The sequence below is a fragment of the Ptychodera flava genome, chromosome 9, assembly GCF_041260155.1.
Source record: "Ptychodera flava strain L36383 chromosome 9, AS_Pfla_20210202, whole genome shotgun sequence".
Taxonomy (NCBI): domain Eukaryota; kingdom Metazoa; phylum Hemichordata; class Enteropneusta; family Ptychoderidae; genus Ptychodera; species Ptychodera flava.
In genome coordinates, this window is record NC_091936.1 from 23,838,983 (window position 1) to 23,858,689 (window position 19,707).

General features: G+C 36.9%; 2 protein-coding genes across 4 annotated transcripts in view; one reads left to right on the forward strand and one right to left on the reverse strand.

The window, feature by feature from the left end:
* LOC139140430 (enolase-phosphatase E1-like) overlaps positions 1-11,994 on the reverse strand; it is a 52,701-nt gene extending 40,707 nt beyond the window's left edge. For all 3 annotated transcript variants that reach the window (XM_070709711.1, XM_070709707.1, XM_070709706.1), the window contains exons 1-2: positions 11,853-11,994; positions 11,307-11,477 (exon numbers count right to left, since the gene is read on the reverse strand). The gene's annotated coding sequence lies outside the window, so the exon portion shown is untranslated. The remainder of the gene's footprint in view (positions 1-11,306; positions 11,478-11,852) is intronic.
* Positions 11,995-12,381: 387 nt separating this feature from the next.
* On the forward strand, positions 12,382-17,941 carry LOC139140432 (uncharacterized). Its single transcript, XM_070709713.1, has 3 exons — positions 12,382-12,580; positions 13,757-13,878; positions 15,758-17,941. The coding sequence occupies exons 1-3, from the start codon at positions 12,488-12,490 to the stop codon at positions 16,230-16,232; spliced, it is 690 nt and encodes a 229-aa protein (XP_070565814.1). The 5' UTR covers positions 12,382-12,487; the 3' UTR covers positions 16,233-17,941.
* The last annotated feature ends 1,766 nt before the right edge of the window (positions 17,942-19,707 follow it).

The window sequence follows — 19,707 nt, forward strand, 5'->3', positions numbered from 1 at the left end:
AAAAGTTCTCAGTTTTTCACTTTTGAGGCGCATACTACCATAAACAGTAAAATTGTTCGCTTCTTTGTTATCCATGATTCAAATGATAACCATACTTTTGAGTCAACGACAATCCAGTTGTGATACTGCACATCATCTGCGATGGTGGAGTTCAACAAGAATAGGAATTTATGTCTGTAAAGGAGTGTTTATTTTTATCCCTTTCCGTTACAAGTAATTTTATCGTGTTTTTAAAATAGACTTTGTCATGTCACACAAAGTCATGTCACACTACTCAGTGTCAGATGTTACTTGATGACTGAATTTTCAACTGGACTGGAATTGATTTATTGTCACTAACATGGTATATTTTTAAACACAACGTGGTTTGATAATATTTTGCATTTCAACAGCTCTTTGGCAGCATAATTAGATGATACATTTATTCTATTGAACAAAAGTAATGAAAATATTATCAAAAGTTAACCACGTCTGTTACTTTAAGAGACACTTTTCCAAAAAATCAGCATGTGTGTGTGATCTTTAAGAACTGGAAGGAGGAACCATCCAACAGATATATCATGTATGTAAGACACCTTATCAGTGACTTAAAAAATACTTCTCACTGAATAGGAAAGGTACGTTTCACTTGCACCCACTTTCAACACATGTTGTGAATTGTGCGAATGGCCACACACCACAGGAAAATAAATTTATGAAAATTTATTTGTGTTGACTGAGCTGTCTGCCTAGATCTAGACCGCAACTTCAGATAGACATTTTATTCACTATATTTATTCCTGGTTGGTCAAAGGGGAACTGGTAAACATATCAATGTATTACATTACACTTTTAAGCTCATGCTTGTTTATTATTGTGTAAATGCAGAACTTTCAATTGGTTCAATTATTTTTCCCAAATGCATTTCTGCAGTGACATGCAATGGTTAGATTAATGAAACTTTCAGGTCAAAGTTCATGAAAAGTAAATATGCCACTGTGAAAGCTTTTCATTGGTAGAGCTCACTATGCTACTACAAAATGCCCAACAGAAGTGTAAGTAGTTGTACCAATTTGTTTTTGTGAAAAAACACAATTTTCGAGGTCAAAATGAACACTTGGAAAAAATTTATTCTGTTTTATCTGTGACATTACATAACATTATGGTATAAAAGTTGCCTCACAACATATAACAGTGGCAAGTGGTTATAGGGAAAGAAATTTTACTCCTTGGCTATATGAATTTAGCTGTGTATGTCTGATATCTGACAACATACTAGCTAGCAGTCATGGCGTCAACTGGAATTTCTTTATATTTCGTTGCATCACCCTATACCAGACTACATGTACATGTACATTAAGTTTAAAATTCTTCTGCTTTCAAGAGAACTGACTCCATTGCATGTCAATTACAGCTCAGGACAAACTATAATGTGGTAAGAAACAGGCCACCACAAATAACCAGCTCCAGCATGGAGCTCTTTCTTTTGGTCATTTTCACACCAGCAGCAATGAACACCTTACTCTGATAACAAATCTTATCACTGTTAATTTTCTCTCATATCAATATTGACAGGCCCTAAAATTTAGCATGTTTTACTGGACTGATAACTGATCATGACTGGGGCAGATGACTGACATACTGTCAACACATTTTTGACAGAGTTGATGGGTTACAAATCTAACTGATAAGCAACTCTGCGTTCTCTAGATGTTAACAAACTTTCACCTGTGAAAGCTACAAAAAAAGGTCCTTTTGAATCACAAGTATGGAAGGCTAAGCATTGCTACGAGCAGATGAAAGATTATAGCACAGAATAGAGGACTTGTTCAGTTGTCCGACATAAACAAAGTGAAACCATTGCATAGAGAGCGGCCAACCTTAACCTGGCAGACTTTGTGCTGGGAAATATTTGCACAGCATTGGGAAAATTATTTGATATGAGCAAACATGACAGCAACTGATGGCTGATCAAAATGGAATATTTTGTGACAGTTTACATCAAAAAACTGGTGTATTACATTAAATTCATAAAGTATGGAGAATCAATCACATATTAAAGATAGCTTATGATAAATAAACTGTTATCTACCTGTCAAATCTATCAAACAGCACATGACAGTGAAATATTTTATAAATTGATGGAAGACTGATGTGTTCAGAGGGCAGGTCACAAAGTTTGGACTGCAGGTCACATTTTTGCTAGTTTAGCTGATGACATCACCTGTGAAAAGATACATTGGTGCTTTTGTGTCTACATTTCAACTTTGTAGTTTGGTTAGAAGTAATTTAAGCTTGCCCAGGTAAAATTCACAGAGACAGACGGTTTACATTTCAACACTTTTACAGTAACCCTTTAAACCTCTTATGTCCTCTTAGGAAAGTCAAACCACTCCGCTGAAATCAATGAGAATATACCACTATAAACCAAAGCATAGGGGTACAAGGATTAAAACCTTGTCTGGACGCTATCGAACACTTCTGTACCATGAAAAACCTACTCATACACCAATGTCATTGAGAATATGAGAAGTGGGTATGAAGACTATTTCCCAAACTGGCTGGTACAGCCCTCAGAAAATTATTTTCATTTTCTCATTGGAGCTGATAACTAGGGTCAGAATGCCAGAAGGAACACATTTCAAAAACACTGCACACACAACAAAATCAATTCCCCCTGGCAGAAATCATGAACCGTACAGCAGAAAGAGAAGCTATGGTAATTATTCAATTCTTTGTTATTCATTCTGCATACCGGTAGGCATTTGACCTACATTGTACCCAGAAACCAATGAGACTGACCTAGCCTTGAAAAGAGCTAGCTGGCACTTCAAAATATCGCAAGCGGAAAGATGAATCAATTGGCCGACACTACAACTTCTGCTTCAGTAAAAGTTTTAACGACATCACAGTTTTATCATTTGAATTATACACACTTTGCCACTTCAATTTTCCAGAGCAACTGGGCAGACACCCACTTTCACTTTTTTTAATCATGCAACATTACTCAACTACCATTGGTGAGCTTTAGCATGTGGTATGAACGAGCGTCTGAGCACCAAGGTGTACTCTTTGGACAGGAAGAGTGATAATGGGTTGGGTATTGTCTACAGAAGAATACATGTACCCACACACTAACAATAACAACTCCCAAGGCCTATTGGCAAGGCTATTGAGATGCCGGATTAAACTGCAATGAACTCTGGTTACATCACCACCCATGACTCAATGGTGCATCTTGATCTGCTTGGCTTACACTTTACATTTTTAATAGCAAATTAAAACTTATGTACACAATCAATACTCATCTGTAGTTTTCATCAACTAGACAGCAATGATTTCCATCACACATTACAACATATGTGTATTTGAACCGTATTCACTATTCTGAAGAAGAAAGTCCTGTCCAACATTGAAAACTAAAATATGATGGGGGTAATTTACTGTAATGGCTGGTGGTCATACAAAGTGTTTTTGAAAGTCTTCAAGGTATGTACCAGTACACCTGTATCACTATGTGACACTATTATGACTACAGTAATACTAGCAATACATTTCACAGAACATTTGGAAAGCCCAGGGAATAAGTCCTTGTCAAGATGCGATTTCCAAAATTTGACATTAGGTGATCAGGTGATCTCTTTTCTTTCTCAAAAAAAGCAACCTTATTTTCTGATAGTTTCTCACTCCAGTTTCTAAAATTATATGACAACTAATTTTGAACACATTAGCTACCAATTAATTTCCTTCGCAACATTTTGAGTGTACATGTAACCTGAAACAAGTCATCGTTGATGACACAGTCCCCACTTGTTAATGGGTGCTTTGATTACAGGTCCTCAGAGAGGATAGAGTCCTCTTCATTAGGTCTGTGATAAAAATACTTTTGAATAAATTCGCTTGATACATGTCTGAGTTGTAGTTCAGGACATGAAAAAATCGTAATAAAATGGCCACATGGTGGTCATATTGGATCGAATCACAAAACAAATCAATGTGCATATGTATGACACAGGTCAATGTCTTTGTACCAACTTTGATTAAAATCAGTTGAAATATGCCTGCGTTATGGCTTTGTACATGAAAAAACAAAATGGCCGCACAGCAGCCATATTGGATCGTATCACAAAACAAATTAACATGCATATGTATGACATTGGTCAATCTCCTTATACCAACTTTGAATAAATTTGCTTGATACATGTCTGAGTTATGGTTCTGGACATGAAAAAACGTAATAAACTGGCCACACGGCGGCCATATGGCATCGTATCACAAAACAAGTCAATGTGCATATGTATGACATTGGTCGATGTCCTTGTACCAAGTTTGAATAAAATTGGTTGAGATATGCCTGAGTTATGGCTCCGTACATGAAAAAATCGTAACAAAATGGCCGCATGGCGGCTATATTGGATCATATCACAAAACAAATTGATGTCCATAGCTATGACATTGGTCAATGTCCTTGTACCAACTTTGAATAAAATCTGTAGAAACATGCCTGAGTAATGTCTCTGTACCTGAAAAAATCGTAATAAAATGGCTGCCTGGCTGCCATATTGAATCGTATCACAAAACAAATTGACGTACATATGTATGACATAGGTCCATGTCCTTGTACCAATTTTGAATAAAATCGGTTGAGATATGCCTGAGTTATGGCTCTGTACATGAAAAAATCGTAACAAAATGGCCGCACGGCGGCCATTTTGGATCATATCACAAAAAGAATTCACGTGTATATCTATGACATTGGTCAATGTCCTTGTACCAACTTTGAATAAAATCAGTTGAAACATGCCTGAATTATGGCTCTGTACATGAAAAAATCGTAATAAAATGGCTGCCTGGCAGCCATATTGGATCGTATCACAAAACAAATTGACGTGCATCTGTATGACATATGAAGTAATCCTTGTACCAAATTTGAATGAAATTGTATCAGGCATCTCTGAGATATCTGCGTGAACGGACGGACGGACGGATGCACGCACGCACGGACGCACACACGCACGGACATGACCAAACCTATAAGTCCCCCCGGACGGTGTCCGTGGGGACTAATTACACAACAGTGGACCTGGCAAGCGTAATTAGCACAGAAGCAATATATACCGTACCACCTTGAACTTGCAACTGGTGTGAAAGTCAAAGGAGCAAGTAATTCAAATTGAACAGTGGGGTTCAAAGTTTAATTGTCAATATCATACCTGTTCTTGTTATTAGAATCACATTATAAGACTTGCACATGTCAACACTTTAGGTCACCTGCCAATTTGGTTAAAGGTTTGGATGGTTGAAATGCAACGCAATAAAGACTTTCAAAATCTGACCTTGTACGTGCTTGTGTACACTGCCACTCTGGTAGCAAGTTTGCCTGAGCATATAGACTTTTGAGTCGACCAACTGTTATCTGGAGTGTGGGATTATTGTTGTGCAAATTTCACTGCTTGTTTTTCAAACTGTGCTGTATAGCAGAATTCTGAATAACAGTACCTTTTGCAGTTGCATGTCAACTGATACATACAGTAATGGCAAAAAAAAAATCAACATATCAGGAAATAACTTTCCACAGCATGAACTAAACATTATAGATCTACTCAGCGAAACTAAAAAATTAGCATAAACAAAACACTACACAGTAGCCCTCTCTCTCCCTCTTGTTTCTAATTTGCAAAAATTTTGATGTTCTCCAGAAAATTGACAGGCTATTTTTTTGTGGTAAAGTTCCACACACACACTCACTGCAATTATCAAAGCTGTTTACGTATCAGGCGCTGTACTTCCACAGCAGTGTGTGTGAAACTGTGAACAGTTACAGGCGAAACCAGTATTTCCCAGAAATCCACCTCATTCATGACATAGATGTGTGCACAACAACACAGAATTGTGGTCACAGATCATTCCCTGACACTGACATTTACCAAAATTGACAGCTGTTGCCTCTTTAAAACAGATTCCCTTGACAATTTTGGATTAGTTGTTTTTTAAAAAGTAATTAATAATCATATGCCTGAAATACCATGCATGACAAATACACATCCCAATTAGATAAAATGGCAATTAATGAATGGCTTCTGATGGCATGATAGCATAGAAAATCCAATGACTGACACGCTTCATTTTGCAAGGCTGTCCAATAGCAGAATGATCAATAAAAGTAAACAGATACAGCAAAATCTAACAGATCGCAGTTAATCACAAAATAAATATGCATATCAAATGACCTACATCACATGCAGCTTTATTACCATATTAGGCTATTCTCTCAGAGAAAAGTGTTTTTTTTCATCTTGGTAACCATGGACGCAAAGGAAAACTGCACCACTCCATGGCACAATTGAGGACACCAGCTACCAAGCATCACTTTACATCTGAACCACTGCTCACACTGCTTGGGGCAGTAATTTTACTCTGCATGTGCGTGTGTGTTATTGACGTCAGGGGTAAATATCTGTCACCTCGCAGAGAATTTATTAGAAAATATGATTTATGACTTACCAATATGGATAAAAATGATTTTGGCCTTGTGGGCTAGGTCCGTAATGTATTATAAAAGCTCTGCATGTCCATTAAAATTCCTTTAATTACACATCTACCCATGGTGATGTCTAGATTGTTTTTTCACGTACATTTGCATAGAAACAGCATATTCTTCATTTTTTTGTATTGATACTTGTAGCTTGTGATGGCACAGGATTACACAGTGTTATACAACTGTATAACAATATCCTTTTGTGTTTTAATCAGGGAATGAAGGAAAGAACCTAATCAGCTGAGTATACAAATGTACCATAATTTCATAAATGTGAATGCTTCCATTTACATCTTAACAGAGATAATAATAGATGAGATTACACAGAAAGCACATTTTTTCAAACAGAAAGCAAATTTTTCAAAGGATTACATATCAATAAGGCCTGTGAAGAGTAAAGTAGTCAAGTATTTACTTACTAACTTTCTTTTGCATCTTGTCAAATACCTGTATATTAAATTTACATCCACTTGAATTTGCTACAAGTATGGTGGGAGTTAGCTACTGTTTTTATTTAACACTTACAAAATACTGAGTCAACAGCGTGGGATGTAATCCCATCAGTCTACACTTAAGGTGCCTCAACATAATTTAGTAATGACGAGATGAATACATAATCTCCATACAATGTGTGAGCATATCCTTCCATGTAATTTAGCTGCACAGTAGTATCTATCACTCGATTTGAAATTACAACATCAAGATTGCATTGATGGCAAAATAAAGCACTGTAGAATATGCAATAAAAAGAGATGAGACCATGACATTTCTATATATTCTTCCTGTATCTGTACACCATTATTGTACCGTACCTTTGACCATACGTGCAATTAGCATGATTTATCTCAGCACATTTTAATCATTAATATTTTTCAAACATTTATTTACCATTAAGACATATAGGTTCGCGCACACCTCTATAAATGCTGATGAGATGTAAGACTTGATAACACATATATCAACACCTACACTGTGTATTTCCAATAAAAAATTCATATTTACGATGATATAAATGAACAAAAGATGTAACGATTTTTTTCTAGAATGTTTACGATGAGCTTGCTTCTCCACTGTTATAGCAGATGCCTGAATCAAAAGGTACAGTCTTTGCTTCCATACAATTTTCTATAATTTGCTTCACAACTGCTTTCAGTGAAACTTTGCGATGACTTCATCGGCCATGTATGCAGAAGGACTGCGAACAATGCTTTTTTATGACTTTGTGAGGAACAGAAAACCAGCGATATCAGCCAATGACTTCATAGACATTGTTTACAGTGCTCCACAGTGAAAAGACAATCACTGAGTGATCTCTCCTTCAGGTGACCATTAATTTCAAATAGTCGTGTGTGCTGAAAACATATGTCTGGTAGATGAAGTATGTATAAAATGTGAAGTGGTATTTAAACTAGCTCTTGTAAAATGTTGATCATTTGATGTGACTATATTAGTACAAATCATGATCAAGTCAACATAGAAGGACCTTATTTGAACATAAACTTCAAGTCAATCTTCAGTATTTGTATCATTTCATCCCACTTGCTGACTTTACAAAGACTCAACATTTTGAAAAGTTACAGAAATCATCTAAATTTACAAGTAGCACTGATAAACTTAAAGCTCCATACACTGTATCTTTTGGCAATTTATCAGAACTTGTTTTGTGGTTTCCCTACACTTTCTGTATTGAATCCCTAAACTGTAATTTGACGCCAAGTATTTAGCATTTCCACACAACCTATATGAGTATAATCTACATTGTTATTGTTGAAAATTGAATTCAAGTCCCGACGAGAATTCAGTTGTAAACAATAAACAATGATCACTACACACATACAAGCTGTGTTGACAAAAAGAATACTCGAAATTTCAGCATGACAAACGGATTAGGGTCAGACACGGTAGTTGATATACAGAAGCAGAATACTGGAAAACTTGCCACAAGTTACAGCTTATGTCCCTTTAAACAGTAATATCATATAAACAGTAAACTTTTCTGTTCATGGGAAACTCTTTACTGTCATTCAAAAGATCCCATTCATGAAACAATAGCACAGGATGCCACGCTGAAAAACCAGGCCATTTCCCAAGAACAATTGCACATGCATAACCACCTGTTGTGCTGGCATGTAGAAACCACAGTGAATGAATGGTATGTCTGGTTTGCAGTATCACAATCAGACATTATTCAGGCAGAATGAAAAAACAATTGTACACAAATTCCAATGAAAAAATTTTGTTGGAAAGAAATTCTAATATCAAACACTTCATTTTGTACATACATATACCGGTATTTGTATTAGTTTTCATTAAAATTTCTTTCTGCCATATTACATCTCGTCAAAGATGATATGAGAGTTGAAACAAATACTGCCACTGACTACCACAAAATGCCATTCAATTGTACAAAACAAATCGTGTTCAGAGGCTCATATGTACATTTTAGGGATATTCCAGTAGAATTTCTTCCCTCTTGAAGTCTATGTTACACAATTCCCTCATTGAATTTTGTTTCAGCAAAATTTTTCATGAACTTGCCCTCTAGTCTAAAACAAGTTCTCTGTGATTTTATATAAGCGGGTATTAAATGTCCATCAATAATCTCTATACGATAAATGTTTAATTTTGAAAAAAAAAACAAGACGTTAGGTATACCATTGTTCATGGTTTCAAACTTGAATTTGTACAGTTTTGGAGATGCTGCAGCTACAGAACAGACATTTGACAAATTCAACCAGGTACACAATGAATATTGATTAATTGTAGAATGGATCAGAAAAAATGACTTCATTCAAAAAGCTGACATGGTACGATCCATACAGATAAATTCATTATTCCATTTTGATTCTGATTAATCCTCTTTCTCTGAAGTTCTATTTATTTCTATGGTATGTCTATGAAGCCTGGTAGAAAGAGGATTAATTAACATGGATCCCAGTCCGTTATTTTGCTTTAAAGATTTACATGTTTCCATACCAACTAAAGCTAACCTTGGCCCTATAGGACAAGTACGGTATACAATACAAATACTCATCTTGTTGATATGTGAAGAACACGACTGCCACAGTCATAGTTCTAATATGGTTCACGGATCTTAGCAACCCTGAAGCTTTTAAGTTTTTCTAATGGTTAATTTGTCATCAAACGCCTTTCCCCAAACAGTATTGTAATTGCATATAGTACTAAATATTGGAATTCTCTTTGCTCATAGAAATATGCAGCTTGAGAAAATGTTTTTGTTGCTACCAAAACCCTTGCCATTGCAGCTATGATTATATGCCCCACCACAAAATCAAAACATCATCATTACATAAACCTTTCGAGGCGTGGACTTTGACGCAGACACGTTACAAAGCACATTCACACTATTCCAATTTTATGTAAACATCTTCTTACCAAGTACTTCAGAGCTATAACTCAAAATTCAACGAAGACACAGTTGCACTTTGCAAAAAATCATCAGAAATCTAAATGTACTACTTAACTCTCTTTTTAATACATTAGAAGTTTGACAGGAATTTCACTTTCATGATTCTATAAATTTCATCAGCCCTATTTTCTAATTAGAGTGCAGGTTTCCAGCTGGTCATGACATTCATCTGTGCTTTGTACCCGCTTGCCACAGGAATATAATATATGAACATTCATTCATTCCACTTACTGGCCCTAATTTTCAAATCACAACCTAATATTTAGATAGCTGGTTATTGGATTTCTGACTGCTCAATAATAAAGGTAAAATTGGAAATATAAAATTGCATGCATGCCTGAGGTCATCTAAATGTGATTAGCACTGTTTACACAAATGGCTTGTTATATGCACATGTGGTTTCTTGGCATTAAGGTATCAGCGTCTTCTGACATGGTGTCAAACTACCTCTTTCACTTCTACATCATGTTGTATTGTTATTAGTGAGTGACCCTCTTATCTAATCAGCAAGTCTGGCTTCAAACACAAGATATCCATTTTCAAGTACCTACAGTTCAATGTATCACCAGCATTTTATGTAAAATGTGCATGAGATTCACAGTTAACTTGTTGTTTAAACGGGAAACGCGGCCACAAAATAGGCGGGGATTACTGTGTTGACGATGGCGTGCTACTGTTTTACTATCTGCTGATAAATTCTGCCGGCCATTTTTGCCTATTGTTACCAGACCCACCACAAAGTCGGACACACCCAACCCAGACCAACTCAAGGTGGTTGCCTTATTTACCATATCAATTCCCCTGACATGTAAAGCAGGTGTCAAGAGGCCGATGACGACATCCTAAATTTGTGTGACTTTGAGCTCCAATCCATGCTCTAAGCAAAACGCTTAAATTATTTTAGGTTACATATTGTACCCTGTGGCCGCTGTGACAAGGTGGCGAAAGCATGCCAAAACAGCGTCTTATTTAAACACAGAAACACTGAGCTCTTGGATTTACGAACTTGTTTATGTTATCTCCAACGGAAAAAAAAGAGTTTACGCTGGAGTTGCTCGTGCGTTCACGAACGGTTCATCAACATTCAAGGCAAGGGAATATTTCAAAAACTGGTGGAAACATTTACATCTACTCACTATATTTTTTATTAACATATTGGTTCACTTAGAGTTAAAGTAAGAGAGCGCATAAGAATGGAAGTCACCTGTATTAATGTGGCAGTGTACAGGTTATTAAACGACGACAGGTCTGTCGAACCTACATGGTCGAACAAGGTCCAGACGACGCGTAACGATAACGTAAGCGACACCGTCCTTTGTGGTTTATCAGAAATTACAAAATGAGATTGGGTGTACTCACTTCGGAACTGCAGCCCGGACCTCACCGTCCATAGTTGTCGGAAAAAGAAACCTTCCCGTATATGGGATTCATAAGTGCTCGTAGGGCTTCCCTCTCGTTGTTAACACAGGTCCGCCGACTGTTCATATGGGAGTCGGAAGTTCACATTTGTTAACTTGACATAACGTTGACCTAACAAATCGGAGTAGAAAAAAAAGGTGGAAAACCAATAAATAGTCGCGTTTTTGGTTTGGTTCACTCAAAGGACTATATTACATAAACCTGGTTTGCACCAGCCAAGAAATGCTTCTTGAGTTTCGAACAGGGTAGAAATCGAGCTACATAAAGTGCTGGAAGCCAACAAACAGAGCAGGGAGTCACCGCTAACCAGTACAGTACAGTCCCGGAGTAGAGTACATGTACAGTAGGCTTCACAGAACAGCGGATCAAGCTGAGATGGGAAACCAAACCTCAACAAAGTTTCTCACAAAAATTTGCCACTGAACAAACAAAACAACGGGGAGTCCATCCTGTGAAACATACATAATAACATGAACAAAAACTTACGGTTGATAAATATATGCTTCATGTAGTAAACTATGCATAGGATGACCGGATTCAGACGAAATTTGTGGAGTATTTGAATCCCATCAGAGTCGGAGCGCTGCTCCTATGCAATGAACTCTCAGTTCGAAGGTCGCCATTATACCTACAGTCACGTGACTTGGAGCTGCGACTACAGTTTCGAGATTTTCGTTTACACCCAATACAAGGAACATGATTAAATATAAGATCGTTACGCAAATGTTACACTATTTTATACTGCTTAAGTTAGGAAATCTTATCTTAGCTCTAGTAGAGCTTATTCCACGGTGATTGAATCTTATTTTGTGTTACTGGGAATTAAGAAACTTTCTCAACCGTTTGGAAGTTATGAACATAATTATTGTAGGTTAGCCAAAATATCAACTTATTAGTTACGGTGATTTCGAAATTGCGGGGTTCAAAAACTCATTAATAAGCCAAACCGAACTTTCTAAAAGAGATTTACGCAAATCACAGCTGAATTAATTGTGTTGTGTGCAATTGAGTGCCAGCTGTTTTGGGACGAGGTTAAATATGGCCGCCTCTATCAAATAGTTTCCAAACGTTTGTAGTTTGTAGTGGGGATGTTTAACAGTTTGTAATCAGTAAATGAAAAGATGTTTGGTTCGGGATCATCGGATTCAGAAGACGAAGACATAAAACGGCACGGTGCAGTCGAATGGAACCGTATAAGAGAGGCAAGACAGAAGGTAAAGAAATTGTTCGTGCAGAGCGAGACGCGCTATAGCCACAACACGTGGAATTACATAACGGGGGTTGCTCGAGGTTTTTTCGGGGGGGGGGGGGGGGGGTCGAACTTTATAGACCCACAACCATAAGAAAAAATTGAGTTACTGTTCTGCTGCTAGGATCACAGGGTCATAAGGCATTAGTCATATTGAAAGTGTAAAAATTGTTTATGTTTTTGTCGATAAAAATGTAATAAAAATGTAATATTTCTGTCATTGAATTCTGAATAATGTCCAGAATTTATGCCAAAGTCGCTCAGTTTTAGCACGGATCCGCAGAAACAGGATCTATAGTTGTATACCCCACCGTGGTTGAAGCCTTGACCACAGTACTATGTGGCATTCAAAAGTACTGCCTCAACCACAGTCGCTTGTGGTCCGATACACAGCGAGGGCGCCTGTGACTGTCATGTCACAATCTTAGTTGTTCGAAAATTAAAAATGTATTTTTCCCCCATGATTTTAAAACAGGGATGACAACCAATTTAAATTTAAAATATTGGTGAATGTCAAGTCATTTGTTTCTATTACCAGAGTCTCTAGTACCACACTTTACATGCTGACCCCTGTTTTTTATTTTTGATTTGGTAAGAATATAGTGGAGTAAAAGTTTAATAGCGTTGATCGCGATTTCATATTGTTACTAAATATAGCTGCACGCGCGCGACTTTCGGACAAATATGCTGAAATTCGGACAAATTTTGTCGTTGTTTGCGCGGCTGTTGTTGCAGCTTGTAGTCTCAGTCATCAATTCATACGAATAAGTGTGACGCTAAATAGCCATTCTAACATTCGCAGGTTTTATTTTCGTCGTTTATGCGGAAAATGCGGACAAATGTTTATTTATGCATATTAATGAGAGAGAACAGTGACGTCATTTGCGATCAGCGCTATTGAGGAAAGTGCTAGTGTGGACAAAAGTTAGTATTTTACTTTCGAGGCGCAAACTCAAGAGCTTCCTTTTGCCATATGCAAATGTCATCTTCTTGTTACCTCTATTTCTCCCAAAGCCTGGCAATGTCACATTGTGTTACATTTGTGTTCATAATTGACGAAAAAATTTTCTGTCTATTTGTACGCTTTTGTTTGATACTGAATAAATACTCCATTGTGCCATACTATTATTTTATTTCAAAGGAGGGATTCAGAGATGGAATTGCAAAGGGAGAAGAGGAGACTTTGCAACAGGGATTTGATGACGGTTACCAGCAACATATAACAGCACATGTAAAAATCTCTTACTTGAAAGGCGTGTTGAGGTATGCTTCGACAAGCAGTTTGTGATTGAAATCAGGACCTTGTATAATTGTACTGTGGTCATTTCTCAGACACAGTCATTTATTTGTTTATTTATTTATTTATTTTTTCAAATTTTTGTTTTCTTAATACCCATGGTGTGTTTGCTGTTTCTTAAGAAAGTACAATAACCACAATTTGTCACAATGACAACAAAAATTTAGATGTTACAATCAGGATGTAAATTAACATGGTCAATGCAACATTGCTTAGGAACCCTTTGAACCTCATTGTGGTGTTTTTTGTTGTCAAGAATTAAGTTTCTCAATACGAAGTCAAATACTGATTGTCTGTATCAAAAATGTAGATAAATATTAATGTCAGTAAAACTGTAGAACATGACACATTCTGAGCAATACCGTACATGTGAATCATAATTCTCATCGAGAAAGATCTAGAAGAGAATGTGAGTAGAATCACGATCTATCTATCACCTGGTAAAAGTTACAAATAAATCATGTCAAATAGCCGTAAAGTTGATTTAGTCATTTAAGTCACATACCCATACATGTGCAGAGACTAGTGCAATTTAGACCTCTCGGAAAAGGAAGAAAAATGGAAGGAAAAAAAAGCAAAAACTATAAATAAGAAAATAATATAAACCGAATGATAGACTCTAAATACAAATATTGAAATTACACATTGAATGACTCTCTAGATTGATTTAGATATACACTTTTTAGAGAGAATAATCCCGGCAAAAGAACAAATTCATCAAAATTAATACCAGTCTGTTTTAGCTGTTAGGAAAATCCTCAAAGATTGATAATTTCATCTGTCTTTGAACCAAGCTGCTTGAAAGCTTTGCCAAAAACAGTCAGATGTCCCAGTGTGTTTTGGTTTTGAAATCTGAAATGGTAAAGAAGATTCATACAAATATTTTGAAATGTGATCAATGAGTATGACATAATTACAGCTTTACTTTTGAACTTTCTTCACAAAATGTAAATCTGATCATAGTAGCTATCATGAATGAACTCTCATTTTCATCAAAAATACAAATTAAATGAAATTTCAATTATTGTAAATAAAGTTTATGAAAGTGATCTTGATGAAATGGAAATATGAATGGGCACTCCACATATCAACAGTTACAGTACACAACATGTATTTGAAAAATGCTGGTTTCTTGATGATATGATTTTTAGGTTTCCAATATGAGATATCATTAAAAAAAGACTTTAGAATAAGAGAATTGCAAATTTCTTGTCGTCAATAACTCTGCAATTTTGCTCTAAACTCACATATACTATTATGAGGTTATTACGAAAATACCGCAAAGGATGCAGGAGGACATTGGCGTAGTGTATCGCCCGACGCGAAGCGGAGGGCGATGCGCGGCGCCAATGTCCGAGTGCATCCTTTGCAGTATTTTCGTAATAACCTTATTATTATACATCTTACATTCCTAATCGGGGCATCAAAATGGTGGAGTAGTGACTGTTTTCGTGCAATGTCAACAATTTTTCTTCCGATTTTATCGCGCCAATGTTGAACGCTAACTCGGACGCGCTTCTGCAAGTTTTGGAGTGTGTGCACTACATACGTACGTACAGAGCGGCGCGCGAGACTTGTTCTGGCACTCGTCCAAGGGGTCCCTTGAAACCGTTCCACAGTGAACGCGCAGATACAGCCGCAGGGAATGGGGCGCCTTGAAACCGTACGTACGTGTTACGGAACGGGCGCGAGTTCCGTACGGCTTTTTTTAGCGCACGCTAAATTCTATTGTTCTCGATGGTAGATGTATAATATTGGAACATATGTAGAGAACGTTCATGTTAACTGTGGTTCCTGTGCCATATCTAAACTAGGTGTGTTTCCGTGTGCTTCTGTTCCTGGCAGTGCACTCAGCACATACCATGAATTACAGGATGGGAAATACCTTGATGAAGATACACTGAAGGAAATCAAGACCCTGCAGGATGATATCAGTGTCTACGAAGCAGACTACTCCCAGGGCAGTGCTACCTCCGATGAAACTAAACCAGATGCTTCCAGAGGCTTGCCCCAATCTTGGAACGAGACTGAGTGTGCAGAGACTGACAAATACGAGAGAGTAGCTGATGCAAAAGAGGACGATCAGCAAGACTCCATGGCTGGAAAAGGGACTGATGTAGGCGGTGGTGGTGACATTGCGGGTAGTGTAACTCAGCAAGAGATGACCTCACAAAAGATTGTCCAAGAACAACCTGTAGAGGGCGCTACAGCTCAAACAAAGTCGAGCAGCGCCTACGATGATATTTACAAGCGGTGCTGCAGAATTCATAGAATTGTGCTTGGGAAAGACCTGGTTATTTCCATTCCAGGAGGAAGTTGATGCCTTCTGTTGTACTCATAATAGTCTGTTAAATTGTCATAAACAGCTGTCATGACAGACCGAATGACAAATGAATTGGTCTATCGTTTTCACAAAAACAAACAATGTCTGGTTATCTGTGTTTTAATATCAATAATGTTATACGTAGGCATACACCGGTACAAAATCTGGCAACTCATTCTTCACAGAGTCATCAGGTTCATTCGTCAGATCTCCACAGAAAAGAATCAAAAACGTATTTTGACGTCAGGTAAAGGATAGAAAGTTACAGGGTATTCCAAGGGTCATTTGTGGTTCTCAAATCACGTTTAAATTTCTGAAAATACAAGGAACTTTCTTTTACCATGCTTTCGACCAGTATGTTTGTATCGTTACAGTTTGGTTATTAGGCTAAATAAAAGATACAAATTGACTCTTCCAAGTAACACACACAACGGAGAATTACGATAGAAGCATAGGGAACTTTTTCCTTATTTTTTTCTTCACTGTTACAATGGGAAAAACAAAACTTGATAATTCCAAATGTTATTTTCAAAATGAGGAAATAGAGGATAAGGTGTGTAAATTTAAATAAGGTTGGTCGGTAAGATTACAGGAAATGCATATTTTCATTCGGACTCACCTCTAATGCAGTGCTCTAGACATTTACAAGTACATTCAGCGTGCTAGCAAGTTTTCTATACCTTGCTTACAAAAGATAGTGTTTTTACAAGGAGCACATCATAACAAGTACTAAAGGACCTTGTACAAGTACAAGCCTTGATGAACTTCATTTCTCAATGCAACAGAACATCGTTTGTCTAGGGTTAGGTGACCTGGAAAAAAATCATCATAACATCATATATGACATCTTTACAATTGCGATATACAATTTTCACAGGGATTTTTCAGCTACATTTGCATTGCAAATGAGAAATATTAGAAAAGTGGTTGCATAGCAACTCTAACATGCCAAATTTCAAATATCTTTAAAAAATTTATTTTGCTAATCAACGATGGGTAATTTGCAACTCTGTCAAAAAATCAGTGGTATTTTTCCGTAATTAAACATTTTAATCTGATTAAAAATGAAATGTTGTCTGTATTATCTATGCATATTTTCCAAACAACAGGAAGAGCTATGGCTTCTTGTAAGTTTTTTAGGCATTGCTGATTATGCTCTCTCAAGATAATTCAGTCTTCTGCTGACTCAGGATAGTTCTCTTTGATTCAAGAAAATTTTACAGCCAGTGTTTTCGTGTATTGAGTTGAGGAAATTTCACATGAGTTGACTGACAAAGATTTTACCCCAGTACATGTGAGTCTGTGACATATTAACTAGCCTATACTAAAAATGATAGGTTTGCTTTTCATGCTAGTTTCTCATTAAGATATTATGCAGCAGTGTAGTTTTTTGCTCTATTTCCTTTTTTTTGGCTTTATGGGTTTTTTCAGCTCACCAAATCCAATTACTGAAGTGGAAACGACAAATAAGAAATGTATGAATGTAGTGGTTCTGACATGCAGCAAAGTGACCGCTATAAATTCACCATTCAAAGCTATAGAGTGCTGACAAGTGACACTTCAGACATTAGCATTTTCTGCTGTGAATAGCGTAATTTCCCTTTTTTTCCTATGTAACTTTTAGTTGCAAAGTGGGGAAATGATGACTTCGCCAGTCTAGATTGATGTGTATCTGGATTAGAAATGAGCTTATCATTTTAGCCAAATGATTAAGTTGTCAACTACTTTGAGGCATGGATCTGTCTACACATACAGTCTGCTCCTGAATAATGTCTGTTCAAATGTATAAAATATGTAAGTAGTAAGGCTGTCAGATTTGAACTAAATCAAAGGGACAAAGTTAGAGCTGAGGAGTTTCAGTTTTCATGTGTGACTTGAAAAAAACAAAAGGCTTTTCTTATCTTTTTTATCCCCATTTCCAGTGCTGATGTTCAAGTTCCCAAAAGTTTAGACCTTACCATGGAGGTGAAAGGGTAAAACAAGGCGAAATCAATATGAATATATGATATTATGAGTATTATTGGTAAGACGTTACTGCATTGTACAGTGTAAAAACACTTCTCAGAAGCCATTACAGTAGTTAAACAAAGGTATTTTTCTGGTGTTTGCCAGATTATATCACAATTTACCTCATCTGTTTCACTATTTCAAGATGTCAATCCACATATAGTATTGGTCAAACTCCCAAGATGAATAGAAATAATGTCTAGAGAGCCTAACTTTACTGCTCATCTGTGAGTTGGGCCTACAAAATCAAAGTTGAAAAGGAAAACAAAAATTCGGAAATCGTGGGTATTTCCCACAGAGGAAATGGGGATATAGACTTTGAACTCCTTCATCTCAACTTCCCAGTACATAGAGGTCATAGCTACACTGCAACAGTGGAGTTACAGTAAAATTTGGTTAAGCCAGGAAATAAGACCCCGCTTTCAAACTGTCACTGAACATTTGTTTTAGTCCCTGTCCCTGTCAGTGTGATGAGAATGTGTGTGTGAATCTGTGCCAGAGAAACTATCCCCCCTCTGTAGCAACACTAAAGAGTTATTGGTCAAGCTTGGCCATATTACAAGTCAATATTTTCCTAAGGGGTTTTTCATTTATTCAATATGAAAGGCACCCTAGGACGAGTAAAATTAGTGCGGTAAGGAGAATGAACCTCACAATTCTTCAGGATTATTTCCTTTTGTCAGCAGAACTAAATTTTTAGCTCATTGACATGTAGCACTGAAGGGAGCTTTTCTTCTTGTCCATAAATCTACAATTATGTCAAAATATCAGGGTGACTGATCAGTATGCAAACTTTATGATTAATACACAATTGTGTCTCAAGCATGCCTTCATTGGAAAAGATGAATAGATACTCTCACTTTGGTACCACATGAGGAATTAAAGAAGTTTGACATTTTGCCAGAAATGTTGGGATGGGGAATGCCATTATTTTATTCTTGTTTTTACATACCTCTAAAGAGTAAATCATAGAGTTTGGAGAGGTTCATGGAATTTGTTTTATAACCCTGAGACGTGATCTGCTTACAGAATTTGAACAGTAGCAATCACGAAGAGAAATCCTCTCGCCTACAAACTTAGCGCAGTTCCTCTAAGTGTTTATTTCCTGGACACCAACAAAAAAAGTACCTTGTTCAGCAATACAGTCAAGGTGAACAAGGTACTACACGTTATCGCAGTCTGAGGAAGCTTCATCTTTTTGCTCAGAACTTGACCCACTTTTAATTTCCCTATATCTTAATCACACCCCTGAGGAAAGAAGCTATAAAAAATGTATTAGAAATTTAACTTACACCATTAGTGGTTGGTCTATAAGTCCCCACGGATGCAGTCCGGCGGGGACTTATAAATTGGGTCCTGTTCTTCCGTCCGTCCGTCAGCAGCAGTTTCTCTGTCACCCCTGAGCCGATTTTCTTCAAACTGTGTGCAAGGATAAAGTACTGTGCCATACATATGCACATCAATT